The following is a 15,440-nucleotide window of genomic DNA, read 5'->3' as shown; positions in this document are numbered from 1 at the left end:
CCCCCGAGATTATGAGTTAGTTGTAGATCTTCTGAGTTAGTTGTTAATCATATAAGTTAGTTGTTAAAATTATGAGTTAGTTGTTAATTTTATGAATTAGTTGTTAAATTTATTAGTTGTTGAAGTTGAGCGAGGTAGAATTACATCATAAAATATTTTCAAGGATTGGCTATTTATGTTGTTTGTCAGTTATTAAATTCAAGGATTGATTGCTAAACCTATAAGTCATGTGTTAGATTTAACTATTAGTTGTTATGTTTAAGAGTCAGTTGCTAAGTTTAATAGTTAAATGGCAGCAGGAGGTAGTGGGAGAGGGAGGTGCAGGTTGAATGCTCAATGTGGTAACATTTTTGGGAGATGAGAGGGGGTGCAAATATCGTTGATGATTGGAGATTTTGTTGGTTAGGATCGTGTTGAAAAGCCCGTGGATGGTTGTGGTGGGTCGGTCATCAACGGCAATAGCTATGACACTGGCGGTGACGTGCATGTGGGGTTGAGTTTGAGGAGAGAGAAAGAGAGGGAAGGGAGGGGATAATTGTGTTGTGATGGGTCCATTGTTGATGGCAACAACGCCCAGAGAGAGAGAGAGAGAGATTGTTGTTAGTGGCGATTGAGGATTGAGTTTAATGAGAGGGAAAGGGGAAAACGGGGAGAGAGAGAAGCGGGATGGTGGTGGGGGAAGAGAGAGAGAGACACCAGGCAAAGAAAGTCACATGTGGCATTAATTAGGGGAATAATGGGGAGAAAAAAGCAAGTGGAGCCATTGGTTAGGATAGGAGGCACCACATTTTGGGGTTAAACGCATTGAAAACTCAATGTAAGGGCAAAAGGGCACATTGACTTAGTCTTAGGGATGGCACACATTTTCTTTTTTATTTTGGGGGCTCAAAGCATTTTTCCCTTAAAAAACCTTAAAATGTGATAGGATTTCAGCTCTAATAATACACGACTTGAAAATAATAACGATCTCATGTAAATTATTAATTTCAATATATACATACAGCTGTGTCCCCATACCCTATATTTTGCAAATATGCCATGCCTCATACCGGTACCCGTACCCATTTCCATGCAACTTAGATCTCAAGTAAGTAATCAAAATAAAAACATAACAAAGATGCATCAGATGAAATATAAACTTAAGATGACCACTGGCCGAATTGGAATTCCAAGAAGTCATCAAACTAGAATCTTAACACAAATTACAATCCCAGTTAAAGAAACCTATCAACATAGAAATGAAAGTAATGGTGATTCTGAAGATTAAACATGTGGGTAAAATAACTACACTATACTACCTTTCACAAGCAGAAATTAATATTTGTCGGTCTCACAAATTTTAATACAATTACCTTCCCCAAATTTTGATAAACAATTTCCTTTCAACTTAATGTACTGTTTACATAGTGGATATTCTATTGAATATAATAACACACTGAATAGTGTTCTTCAACGTTTTTACAGAAGATTATAATAAAATCTATGCCTCGCTCACTAGTGTGATTAAGACATGGAAATGAGTGTATTTATTATATCAGTCAGTCAGAAGATATTGCTCTATCAAATGAGAAGTAACCCTCTTTACGTCAACATTTCTTGGGAGCAGTAATATCGTAACAAGTTTGTTTTCAACTTAAAGACAGTGTAAAGAAATATCTCATCCTGTATTATTGAGCTCAGTGTTTACATGCAATCTCATACTACAACCAGACTGCACCTAGTAGGCAAATGCTTATAATGTAGAAGGTTGCTAAATTATTTTAAGAGAGAGGTAAAACTGATTAAGAATAGAAAATAAAACAGGTAGGTTTTCGTACCAGACTCCATCCATGTCTGGTTCAGCTCATTGCATGCCTGAACAATAACAAACTTGTAAGATAGATCCTGTGAATGCAACTTATGAAGATACAAAGTTTGTTTGATAACCCGACAAAAAAGGTAATCACCTGGTTTACAACCATGCGAGCCTCATAATTATCAACACAACTCAATACAAGATCAACTCCAGTGTTAGCACCTTGCTTCTGATTTCGTTTAAGACTCTCTATAAAAATTTCAAAACCTTTTACAGTCGTGATGTTCAATGAATAGCTCTGGAGAAAGAAAAGGAAATGAATAAGATGGTTATATTAAATGAAATCTTAATGGAAAAATTATAAGATTAGTGAAGATCCAAATAAATATAAACACGCAGTTGCAATCTAAGAGGCAGAACGATCAGGTATTCAGGGTCAGTATCTAGTATCTACCATTGATGTGTAATAAGACAATATGCTTTTGTGTTTCCCATGTTCCAGTTTGCATGCACATTTAACAGTCTATGTCTACTTCTCTCCATCAACAGATTATAAATATGATGATTACATTCAACAAATTCAATTGTTTATGTCGCCCCACGGTTTTTGTAGAATCTCCTCCCTGTGCCATATTCCAATTCAAGTGACCCCTCTATGCGGTTCTTCTTCTAGATTAGTTATAATTTGGATGACATGAAAGCAGGGTCATTAAATTGCACATAAACCTGGTGTCTGACCTTGACTTATGGTAAAGCAAGCTATCGAACAATATCACTACAATAAATTATATATCACAAGTCTTCTAGCAGTCTGATACAGGAGGTATTAAGGTAGATACACATATAAAGTATAAACAAATCCGAGTAAACCAGGTGTCAGACATCGTGGCTTACTGCAAAACAAGCTATTGAACAATATCACTATAAATAGAGTATCTAGCAGAAGTCTTATAAGTTATAGCAGTCTGATAAAGGAGGTGAATGTGGCTATAGATAAACAAAACAGAGTAACATAAGCCATTGGTAGAATCTAAATAATCTCAAAATAATAATGGTAACAGCTTAAATATTGAAAAGTGAGTTCTTTTTTGCTCATACTGACAGGTATGCACATAATTTTAGAAGCCAGGAAAAAGTATCCTCCAACTAGAACTGCTAGCTGAATAGATAGCCATTTGGCATCCCACTTCAGAAATGAAAAAAACTAAAATTTCTTACTAGACTGTCGGTGGAAACCTGAAAGTAAGATAATACATGGAAAAGAGAACTACACCACTAGTTCTATAATTCTATGTAAGATGGCACCTTTCAGCTAGCTTTTTCACTATACGTCTATTATTAGTTAGCCAATGTCCTATTTTTGCCACTCTTTCCCTGAACCACAGGCTCCTTCAATCTTCAAAATCCCACACCCAATCAACCATAGAATCCAATTTTTGTCCCACATTCTACCATTAGTAAAAAGGGAGGCGGCCGCGCTTAGGGATACTGCCCTGTGGAGAGTGGATGCTTAATTAGTGATTGAACGTTCAGTGGTTTGGTGTGATAAGTGGCGGGAGGCAGCGTTTTTCCCTGGGGCCCTTTTGTTTGTTGTTGTTGGTGTGGGGGCGTGTGGAGGTGGGTAAGAATTCCAGGGAGCTCAATAGAGAGGAAGATGTGGAGATTAATGTATATGTTTTGCTCTTTAGCTTCATTATGTGTTGAGTGAAGGGAAATCTTCGTAAACATATCTTCTAGTTTCTTTGTAGTGACTTTGGCGGTATCAATTTCAGATAAAAACTTGAGTTATCGAAGTTAAATGGGAGAAACTTGGGTAATAAAGTGCAAATTACCTTTTAAAAAGGAATTAGCATACTCCTTTAAATTCATGTCTCCAGATGCATGTTTCATAGATAAATACATGAGAACCCCCACCCCCCACCTCCACCCCCCCCCCCGCGCGCGGACACAGAGAGAGAGGGAAGGAGGAAAGACCAAAGGCAAACAAAAGCCTGAGATAAGTTGGCAGAGAATTTATTTTCTTTTAAATGAAGCTCTGATGCCTCCAGTATATGTACATAGTACATATGTATATACCCGATAATTGGGTAAGCATTGTTTGCTACGGCTATAAGTAATAGGGCTACCTACATCCTTCACAGTTCTAAATTGACTAACTTGACAATGTATGGATGATATATTCAAAGAATCAACATGTCTGCTTTTAAACTTCTCTTTATTAACTGGATTAACACTGAAATAAGTAAAAACAATTCAATCAGTGTAAAGAAACACATGGATTTTTCATTCAAGAAAGTTGTAATTTGGATTTAGTCCATGCGCTAAATTGATAAACATAGACAATGGTGCATCAAAGGTAGGAGTACATCAAAGGTAATGTCGACATTTTAAGATCTAGGAAACAGTATGGCTGGGAATGTGGTTAGTAAATTTTACACCACAAGCAACATACTAGAGAGTCACTTACTTCTAGTACAACATCAGGGTTAATGTCTGAAAGAGTCTGAACAGCAGCATCTGTCTTGGTCATGCCAGCCTACAATAAGGAACAATTTTGTGACTAAGAGTATTCCATCAAGAAAGAAACTATTACAAATAGGAATGAATATTTCTAACATTAATAAGTGAAATTGAAAATCTAAAGAACAAAGAATATGTGAAAGCTGACCATTTACAAAGCAAAGAAGGAAGAACTTATGTGAGGAAAGATAAACTTACCTGGTCTGGACGAAAGAAAAGCCTATTCATGTTCGCCAACTCCACTGTGTCATAATCATACAACAAGAGCCGACCAATCCCACACCGCGTAAGCATTTCTGCAGCAACACTGCCTACCCCACCAATTCCCTATAACAATGACAGCATCAAGTAAACACTAGAAACAGACAATGCATTGCATGTGCATGTCTATGCAGTGCGGAGCCAGGAATTCATAGTACTGGTGTCACTTTATATATAAATAGAGACTATAACTAATTTTTCTCATATTCAAAATATATCAGGAACTTAGATGCAAGAGACATATTTAACTAAGTAAAATTACAATTGATCCCTAGGTGTCACCATGTTTTGAAACTGTCGCATTATTGACTCATTCGAAATAGACTAAATGCATCTTTTTCCTTTTCAACGTAAATTACTAAGTTGCTAACATTAAGGGGATTAAGGGTTTGGAGTCTTTGGACCATTTAAGGCTTGGCTCATCTAAGGGTTTGGGTTTGGGCCATCTAAATAATAAATGGGTCACCATCCATTATTTAATTTGATAATGGGTTCACTAATGAATCAAACGTTACTATGTACCCAAAGAACTTTTGCTAGAGGGTGGTGTCAAGTTTAAGGTACCTCCCCCTGTGTCTATGCCTGCATACTCGAAAGAAGATTTAAAACCTTGCCCACCATGAATTGTCATATTTCCAATTTTATATTGCCAATAGAATGAGAATAAAATTAAAGACTGTTAGCGTGAAGTTTCTAAAGAAGACAAGTTAAATATATAAAAGCATGTAAAGCTTGAAATTATATACCTACGCACACTTAGGTACCTGCATATACAATTCTCAAAGACTCACTCATATTGAGAGCCATAACATTTTCATCTCTAGAAAAATATAAATCTTGGCATCCTAATTCACAGACCACTTCCAATGGCGTGTATCCATAGAGATTAATCTTTAAAATGATATACTAATTTGCGTGTGTGTGCATGTGTCCATATATATGAATGAAAACAACTGCTCATATTTGAGAAATATCATTCCATAGGTGGCTAAAATATTAATCTCAGTTTCCCCGCTTGACCATAATTAGGCACGCATCATAGAGATTAATTCTTTCCGTCATGCTCCGCCCAATCCGTCAGGAGCATTGTATCTCAAATGTTCAAAATACATCTTGTCTGCAAGAAAATGAGATGAGTAACTATTGCACCCCAGGGATACAGCATATCATAGTACATGATTTGCATAAAATTTCCATGTCACTAAAGAAATAATCAAATATGCAATTAATGTGTAAAAAAAGTCTTTAATCGTTAAAAGTACCTAACTTCTCAAATCATAGAAGTTAATGGCGAATTGAGATGCCATGCCTGGGGTTTGCTCTGTGTTGAAAAAAAGAAATGCCTTTTCCCAGCATATTGCCTAAACCCCACACTGTGGTACTTGTAATTGTCAAAACACTATACCTGTCTAGGTCCTTTAGTTCTAAAATTGCACAAAACTAATGATTTCCAGTCTAAACACGACACAAAAATTTTCTGGGAAATTTCGAAGGTGGTTGCTAGACCATTATTGTACATTGACCCACCAAGTAAAACTGCAAAAATACTACTATACAATCGTATACAGAGAGGGAGAGAAAAAAATCCCCAGTGAAGTGTGTATGTACTGCAACTGCAAGTGAGTAAGAATGAAGAAACAGGGAGACAAATACGCACTACTATCGCGACCGAGAAATCTCGTATCCTTTCATAGTTCTGCACAATACCCATTCGTTGAAGTGCCATTAGTCTACTATAGGGGTTGCTATCCACCACCTCGGCACTCATATCCTGCACCCTCCAACATAACATTTAAGATTAACCATCATGCACAATTAGCATCAGGAACAAGGAAAACAACAAGACAATTTAAAGTTTGCATACAAAGTAAAGACCTTGACTTTCGATCGCCGGGCGGACCCCAATTTCGACATGCTCATGATTTTATCTACTCTTTGTTGCAACTGCAGAATTCAATTACAAATTGAAACAAAATCACAAACAAGCATCAGGTTAAATTTTTTTTTTTAAAAAAAGAAAGAATTGGAGGGCTGAGATCTATGAATTGAGAAGTGAACCTTGTTGATGGAATCATTTTGATCGGGATCGGGTACAGATCGCTTGAGGGTTTCAAGATCTTGGAGAAGCGATCTCAGTTCTTCCTCCATTGCTCGCTCCCTCTGACGGATCGAGTGCCTGGATTCACTGTTTCAGCACGAGAAGGATGCGTTACCAGATTCGCTGATTAACTGGGCTGGGCCAAGTTTTTAGTGGGTCTAAATGACCTTAATTGGGATGCCCTGCTGTTGTCCCAATACAGGCCCAGTCCATGGGCCGGCCCCGACCTGTGTGGTGGAGATGATGGCGGTGCGCGACTCGTGTAACTTCGAAGCGCTCGGTCGGCCAAGTTTTTTTTTCAGTGGCTGAGTAGCACTTAAATACCTTGTAGTTTCACTAATTTTGCACTTATGTACCCTACCTCATTTTTCGCAGCATTTTTGTACTCTAATAAGTTGTTCAAAATTGGCACTTTGCGACCCTCAGCTCTGTGGATTTTTCACATGAATGTAGCAAAATGTCAATTTTAAACAACTTAGGGTATATGTATGCTGCAAAAAACTAGGGTACGTAAGTGCTAAACGAGCGAAACTATAAGTTGTTTAAATGCTATTTAGCCTTTTTTTTTAAGTATTTCGCCCAAGTTTTTTTAAAATAAAGAGAGGTTAAGAAGAAAAGGTAATCTGCTTAACTATTTGTTAATGTTAAGAATTAGATTAGTTAATTCATCAAGGTAATCTGGTTAACCATTCGTTAATCTGAAGAATTAGATTAGTTAACTCCATCCTGCAAGATCCATTCTTACCCTTGTGAAATTGTCTTGACTGTTTGTGAAGGGAATTGAAGGACCTTATTGCTATTTTCTTGGAGAATTTGTAACGCACATCGTTACTTCATCTCTAGTTCTCTTCTTGGATGCGCAAATAGCGTCCCATCATAAGATTCTAATTATTTGGTTGGTGGAGGAATCACTTTGCTAAAATAGGATTAAGAGATAAAAATCACGCAAAAAAAAAAAAGAAAACGCACTCACGGTTCAGCTGTAAGTCTGTAACTGTTACCAAATTAGAGTACATAAAAAAAATACTCAGACAAAAAGAATTTCTAAAGAAAATTCAGTTCCACCTTCGCACAATACAAGCAAGGCCTCAATGTGTGACATATCAGACAGCGCAACTAGCATGCAAATGTTGGTTTTCACAACCACCAGCTAAAAAAATTCACTAGAGATTCAACAGAGCATCTTTACTGAGACATTTAATTCATCATCATCCTGGGCCTCGTATGAATGAGTTTGGAACATGCTTAACTCAATCAACAATCAAATCTCAGAAATGGCAATTAACATTCACAGAAACAAGATAGGAAATTGAAATAACATCCCTTTGCCACTATACCGGTACATGTACAGAATATTCACAGGAATCTTTGACAAAAGATCAAGATATGTATACTACCGTGTATTTTCAGATCAGGACCTAAAGGACTTGTGGGTGAAGAAGAGACCTCTTACAGGAGTTCAACTTAAGAAACTGCTACCGGAAATTTCCTTTGTCGATGGCCATATTTACATGCATCTGTTATGTCAAACTTTTCACGGGGGTTATCTTCATACCGCCTACGCGAGAGGTAATTCCTCTTGCGAAACAGATTCTTCGTCTTTTAATGCCATCCAGTCCAGCTTAGGCCCCTGAAGAGCATTTTGAAAAGAAAGAATAAAAGTTAAGTAGGAAAGCCGAAGCTCTTGTCAAACTTTATCAGAGGCATCTTCAACAGAATAGTCCTAGACTAATACCAGCATTCAATCGTCTCAACCTCTCTATTAACAGATCCCCTCCCTCACCTATAGAAGAATTGTGACTCATTTTACAAAATGCCTTAAAGATGACACCATTGCCTGCCCCGATATCTTGTCTTCTTCAATCATGATCACTGAATATGCAGGCAAACTTATTTCTAAGTCTAGGATGTCACTCTTTTTTTTTTTAATTAAACTTGAAATTGACCAGGGTATGCCACTCTCAAATTGGCATTTAATAGTTGTTGTCATACATTCTTTGTTGATAAATTTCGCAAGTTAAATTTACAGCATTCTTCCAGTATCAGCCTGTAGAGATTATGCACAAAGATTGTGCAGAACCTAGGTATCTACTGCCCAAAAGGAACGTTACCATATAGAGTTGCCTTTAGCTCATTCCTCCATGATCACAAACCAAAATGAATGAAATATTGTCACAGACGCTGCTTTAAGATAGTTGATTTCTAAGTCACCTTTTCCCTTACAATGCTTTCATCATTATTCATACTCTTAACTCAGGTTGAAACTTGACGATTTATTCTTCGCCAATAAGTGTTATTAATAACGATTCCCACTGGGAAGTGAGAAAAAGACTACGCTGAGTCCGTGCAACAGATACTTATAAGTGATCCAGCACATAAAGAATATTCAAAATCCAGCAAGGACAGGTACAAAGTTGTTGCAGCTTTTAGCTTAGGTTGTATGATTGCTAGAAGGAATAGGAAGCCTAAGGGGTTTCATGATCAGTTTTCATGTCAAAAATAAGTAGTACATGAATGAATGAAACCAAACGCTTTGGATAAATTAGTAAAAGATTACCATTAAATTTTAAAAACTTTTAAACAAGGAAATTTTGTTTATGGGGCAGATGACAAATTGATTAAGTTGCCGCTCATATAGATCTTACAAATGAACTTAGCATAGAACAAAAGCGCAGAGCAATTGGAACCAAATTTTTCAACCAAAAGCAATAGTGCAGAATGCCTTGAACCGAGTAACAAGAGCGTCACTAGGTGACCTGCTGCTTAAATCAAACAGAATTACATAACAATGAAAAACTGCAAGCATAATGTTTAACGTTTTTCAATATGTAGTAAATTACTGGCTTCTCAACCAGTTGAACGATCTGCGATTTTTCTGTGGCTACAGTATTACCATGCTATAGATCCAAACACCAGTAACTAATATGAAATGCAATTCAAATTGATTTTTCAGGTACTTATGGATTGCACATTTGAAACTATCTTAACCATGCAACTTAAGCTGATAAAATTATCTGAAGCATCAAGATCTACTGGACACATTTACTTAATGCATTTGAATGAGTGATGAAGCTCAACTTAAGGACGTCAACATCAGGAATAACATGGATGATGTTGCCTATGTTAAACCTCCAGCACATGATCTTCTCTTTGCAGGGGTACAGACTAAAAGGGCGAATTGAAATATGTGGCCTATACCATTTGTTATAGAGCCAAATTGTTGACATGATACCCAGCATACACATAAATAGTTTGGACCAGGTGATGGATCAATGTATATAAGTACCTTCCCCTGACGAATGATTGTTGGCACACTTCCTGTCATATCAACTACAGTGGATGGATCAGCTATTCTAGTACCAGCATCAACAAGAAAATCTAGACCCTGAAATAAATTAGAGAAAGAACATCATATTTTCAAACTCTCTGAAGCTTAATCCCCCTTCTCTAACTCTGGACGATTATCAGATAACCTACCATATCTTTCAAAATAACAGTAAACCCCCTTAAGTTTAGGGGTTATCGTAAAACCCCCTTTAACTTTTAAGATTTTATCAGAAAACCTCCTAGAAGTGTGAACCGCAATTTTCACTGAAAAAAATCCCCTTGTGTAATTTTACCCACACATGTTAATGTTTTTTTTTCTTCTTTTTTTTGTGTTGGGGTTGGGGTGGGGGGTGGGGGGTTCTGATAACCCCTGAACTTAAAGGGTTCTTCTGATATTTTGAAAGTTATGGGGATTATCTGATAATCGTCCAAAGTTAAGGGGGTTTTCTGATATTTAGCCATTAGTAGAAGAAACATGTATCTTTCAAGATTGAATATCATAAAACAGAACCCAGGTACAAATCAATATAGATCCTATTACAAACTGACCTAGTCAAATCTAGAATAAACTTTAAGTAGAAACATGTAGCTTTCAAGATTGAATATCATAAAACAGAACCCAGGTACAAATCAATATAGATCCTATTACAAACTGACCTAGTTAAATCTAGAATAAACTTTAAGTATTTCCTAGTCAAAATGTGGAATTATCAAATAAGATCTAGTATAACTTCATCCCTCACAATGCAAATGAATAAAAGAATTTTTAACCGTCATCACAAACTCTACATATACATATATGTTGAAGTTATTAGCTGGTTATTTTCGGGCTAGGAAACATAGACTTGGGTCATTCTTTATTCTTTGTCTGTGATTCATCTCTACAGTATTTCTTGTGCCCTTGTATATGTCTATCAGGTATTGTGTCTCTCAGTTCTGTACAACCCAAGTCAGCATCAATAGCACTTAGCATTATCCCATTTAGTACTTAGCATTATCCCGTTCACTGACAATTCTCTTTTAACTTTCAGGATCATATCGATTTGATACGAGTTGAAAAGTTTACAAGTAGAGAGCTCAAGGTGCGTCAAAATATATTATTCTAGCTCCCAAGGAATAGAATGGAGTAGATATTTAGTGTTGAAGCATATGGCGTGCCTCATAAAGTAAAGGCTTATTCATGGTTGCCTTTCTAGACCTGAAAAGTACAACCTGTCAACATGCAAAATGTCCGAACTTTCTATTATTACAGATAATAGCTCTAATCAGACGAAAGACTTCAACCCTGTACAATACTTGTATCGTAGATAGCTTTAAGAGCATTCCACTCCTCAATCAAAGAAAAATTAATTAATTAAAAGAAAAATATAAAGATATGAAATATCTTCACCTTGAACTCATCCAAGTAAATATTACTGGACAATTTAAGTATGGTATAGATACACCTATTATGGTACTCTGCATGGATGAAAGAATATTATCTAAATTAAAATATAGTCCTGCAGAGCTAGCGGGTCTATGTGTGGAGGCTTCTTCGTACATTTGTCTATACTTAGTCCTCAAATAACTTGGTAAACCCCCTTTCTCTTTTTGAGGAAGAGGATTCAAATTTTATATATGGCATTCCCCTAAACATAGTAGGAGGATCTTGTCCCAATTGAAACATGGGATCTTTTACTTGTAGCGGTGTTAAGGCGCTATTGGAGAAGGTTGTCCTGTGGTTGAGGACTCTCTTGTTTCTGTTGTCATGTTTATGATTAAAGAATCTTCATGCTCATTTAATTCTGATGTTAAATCGTCTTGACTTTCATCAAAATAATAGTTTAATAAGGAACTATTCTTATCTAACAATTCGTTTGCTAGCTTTAAAGTAGCAAACTCTGTTTGGGGATTCTGAACCTATTGCGTTAAAGTTTATATTTGTTGTCTTAACACAACTCTATTCAAAAAAATCTATGGTTTCAAGTTGAAGGATGTCTAACAAACCCTTTATTTTCATCATCATATTCAAATTGTTAGTCCAGTAAAATTTTCTAAATGGTCTTTCACTAGGTTCTGGACTTTTATTTTTTGGTTTTAATTCTTCAATTTGTTTTTAAAGATTAATGATATTGGTGTTTATTTCCTCTATGGGATACATCATATCTATTACAGAATTCAACATAAATGTTAAATCCTATATGGTAGGTGACTCGGTAGAGTCTTTGGGCATATGCAATAAGTATTTGTAGCTTTTGAACTCATCACTTAATTTGCAAGAGTTTGAAACTATTCTAGACATAATTTTTTTTCCTTCTCATATTTCTCGCTCTTATTATGTCATTCTCCTTCTATTATATATGTTTACTATCTATTTTACTTATCAAGGGTTTGACCCTTTTCTCTCCGGCTCAACACACTCTCTGAAGGTGGCTCTCTCCCCAAAATAACGACTCGAACCTAGCAACCTAGATGTTGCTTCCCCCGCAACCTTATAACCACAATCCTAGCATGCTGCTTCAAAAAGAGAGAGAACATGGGCTAGTTTCGTTTCCTACCTTTAGGCGTAACTTAATAAGCAAAATAAACATAAACAGAATAACAAAATTTAAACTACATAATTGAGACAGAAATTGAAGAAAGAAAGAAATTAAAACTTTATATTATTAACAAAGAAAAAATTACAAAATTATATATATTGCAAGACTTCAGGACGACCTTGGCTCTGATACCACTCACAAAACACTCTTTTATTCACAAAACAAACAACATCTTACAAAACACTCTTTTTCCGATGATCTTACAAGACTCTGGACCCCTATATTTATAGAGTTACAACCGATTTTTTTTTACATAAAGTTGCTTTACAAAAAATAGCCGACTTTCTTTTTACAAAGTAACTTTCTAAAAATTGATTTTAAAAAGTAGCCAAGAACCAATTCTTCCTTGAATTTTTCTTGTAGCTCTCGTTCCTTGAATACTGAATGTGGGAGATAAAGGATAATAAAATCTTTAATAATCATTTTCCCATTATTATAGTGTAATGCTTCAAATAACTCGATAGCAGCAAGTTCCCTTTCTTCTTCAAGATCATATTCCTTTTCATTAAAAGGAACATGCCTAAAATGAGGTTCCCTTACCAGAGGATCAAGTCGTCGTATCTAGTAGGAATGATATTTTTCTAATAAATTTCGTTTTTCCCATATTGACCATATGGTGAATTCAAACACACGTTGGAATTTCCTAGTATCTTTAAGTGCCTAACTGCAGATCTTAGGAATGAAGGCTTATATTCATCTGGCCATGTTTTATCAACATATAGTTTATGAACCAAACCTTTCTGATTATGTTCTTTATGTAAGGGTATAAGTTCAAAACTGGCTAGTACCCTTGGTCTGTCATATTGGTTTAGTATGACTTGGGATGTTGATTTGAACAATGAACTAATATCATCATCTTTTAGCTTTTCGAAATAGGAGAGCATTGTCTGATCATCGATCAGATTTCTCTGATAGTTGTCGAACATATCTTTTAATTTTCTCTGAGCTAGATAATTTGGAATATCAAACTTGAAGTAATTAACAAGTTCAACAAAAATCAATTTTACAACTACCAGATCTTTAATCTTAACTTCCTGTAGAATCATTATAAGATTTCTGGAATTTGAGCTTAGAGAGTCTGACATCTGTTCTTTTTAGTTCTTAATTGCCCTTGACATTGTCATGGATGATTTATTAACTATGTTTTTCATAATATTTTTGCATTTATGGTACCCCTGTTCAAGGTTTTGAATCTGATGATTCTTTTCTTTGATTACTTTTTCAAGTGCTGATAAGCACGCATTCATATCTGGAGTAAAAACCCTCATTTCTTTTTCTAGTGCTATAAGACACTTTATAAAAGTAACTTTTTGAAAGTTACTTTGTAAAAAGAAAGTCGGCTACTTTTTTTATAAAGCAACTTTACATAAAAGGAAGTTGGTTGTAACTCTATAAATATAGAGGTCCAGAATCTTGTAAGATCATCGAAAAAAGGAGTGTTTTGTAAGAGGTTGTTTGTTTTGTGAATAAAAGAATGTTTTGTGAGTGGTATCTGAGTTAAGGTCGTCCTGAAGTCCTGCAATATATATAATTTTGTAAGTTTTTCTTTGTTAATAATATGAAGTTTTAATTTCTCTCTTTCTCCAATTTCTGCCTTAATTATGTAGTTTAAATTATGTTATTATGTTTATGTTTATTTTGCTTATTAAGTTACGCCTAGAGGTAGGAAACGAAACTAGGTCGTGCTCTCTCTCTTTCAAGCAGCATGCTAGGATTGCGGTTATAAGGTTGCGGTGGAAGCAACACCTAGGTTGCTAGGTTCGAGTCCTTACTCTGGGGAAAAAGCCACCTCTAGAAAGTGTGTTGAGCCGGAGAAAAAAGGATCAAACCCTTGATAAGTAAAATAGATAGTAAACATAGGAGAATGACATAATAACTAATTAAAATATGAAAAGGAAAAAAAATTATGTCTAGTATAGTTTCAAACTCTTACAAATTAAGTGCTGAGCTCAAAAGCTACAAGCACTTATTGCATATGCGCAAAGACTCTACCGAGTCACCTACCATACAGGATTTAACATCTATGTTGAAATCTGTAATAGATTTGGTGTATCTCATAGAGGAAATAAATACCAATATCCTTAATTTTTAAAAACAAATTGAAGAATTAAAACCAAAAAATAAAAGACCAGAAGCTAGTGAAAGACCATTTAGGAAATTTCACTGGACTAATAATTTGAATATGATGGTGAAAACAAAGGGTTTGACAAACATCCTTCAACCTGAAACCTTAGATTTCTCGGATAGAGTGGGTTAAGACAACTAATACAAACTTTAACACAACAGGTTCAGAATCCCCAAACAGAGTTTGTTGCTTTAAGCAAGCAAACAAATTGTTAGACAATAATAGTTCCTTACTAAACTATTATTCTAATGAAAGTCAAGACGACTTAATATCAGAATTAAGCAAGCATGAAGATTCTTTAATCATAAACATGGCAACAGAAACAGGAGAGTCCTCAACCACAAGACCACCTCCTCCAACAGCCCCTAAAGCACCGATACAAGTAAAAGAGTCATAATAAACTGCTAATATCTGGACAAAAGGATACAATTTGAGATGATGCTCATCATCAAGATAGCTCTTTTACATGGCAGTTTGAAGCTCTGGACTTGTAGACAACATGCAACTATAAAGATACATCCTACATATGGTCTTATGACCCTTTCCATTAAATAAGGAAGTTCTGGGCAGAGATCAGGTAACAAAAAGGAACCGATCCATATACCCATCTTCTTCCTCGTCCCTTTTTAATTAAATATCCTGATCCAAAATCCATCTACCCGCAGCAAAAGTGACAAATTTCAGATAATATATTGATATTATTTTTTATTTATTTTTTTTTTTTGGGGGGGGGGG

The 15,440-nt window shown here is 35.6% G+C and overlaps 2 protein-coding genes across 2 annotated transcripts in view; both read right to left on the bottom strand.

Moving 5' to 3' along the window:
• LOC109837297 (ubiquitin-like modifier-activating enzyme 5) overlaps positions 1 to 6,932 on the bottom strand; it is a 17,304-nt gene extending 10,372 nt beyond the window's left edge. Inside the window, exons 1-7 of the mRNA XM_020405484.1 lie at positions 6,635 to 6,932; positions 6,452 to 6,520; positions 6,234 to 6,347; positions 4,514 to 4,642; positions 4,263 to 4,331; positions 1,947 to 2,093; positions 1,818 to 1,854 (exon numbers count right to left, since the gene is read on the bottom strand). Of these exons, the coding sequence (XP_020261073.1) occupies positions 1,818 to 1,854; positions 1,947 to 2,093; positions 4,263 to 4,331; positions 4,514 to 4,642; positions 6,234 to 6,347; positions 6,452 to 6,520; positions 6,635 to 6,724 (655 nt within the window). The 5' untranslated portion in view covers positions 6,725 to 6,932. The remainder of the gene's footprint in view (positions 1 to 1,817; positions 1,855 to 1,946; positions 2,094 to 4,262; positions 4,332 to 4,513; positions 4,643 to 6,233; positions 6,348 to 6,451; positions 6,521 to 6,634) is intronic.
• Positions 7,839 to 15,440, bottom strand: part of LOC109838574 (uncharacterized protein YciO) — a 10,400-nt gene continuing 2,798 nt past the window's right edge. Inside the window, 2 exon segments of the mRNA XM_020407011.1 lie at positions 7,839 to 8,304; positions 9,961 to 10,059. Coding sequence (XP_020262600.1) covers positions 8,233 to 8,304; positions 9,961 to 10,059 — 171 coding nt within the window. The 3' untranslated portion in view covers positions 7,839 to 8,232.

This window comes from Asparagus officinalis, chromosome 4 (assembly GCF_001876935.1).
Source record: "Asparagus officinalis chromosome 4, Aspof.V1, whole genome shotgun sequence".
Classification (NCBI taxonomy): Eukaryota; Viridiplantae; Streptophyta; class Magnoliopsida; order Asparagales; family Asparagaceae; genus Asparagus; species Asparagus officinalis.
Note: the sequence above shows the minus strand (reverse complement) of the source record. Positions and strands in the feature narration are given on the sequence as shown.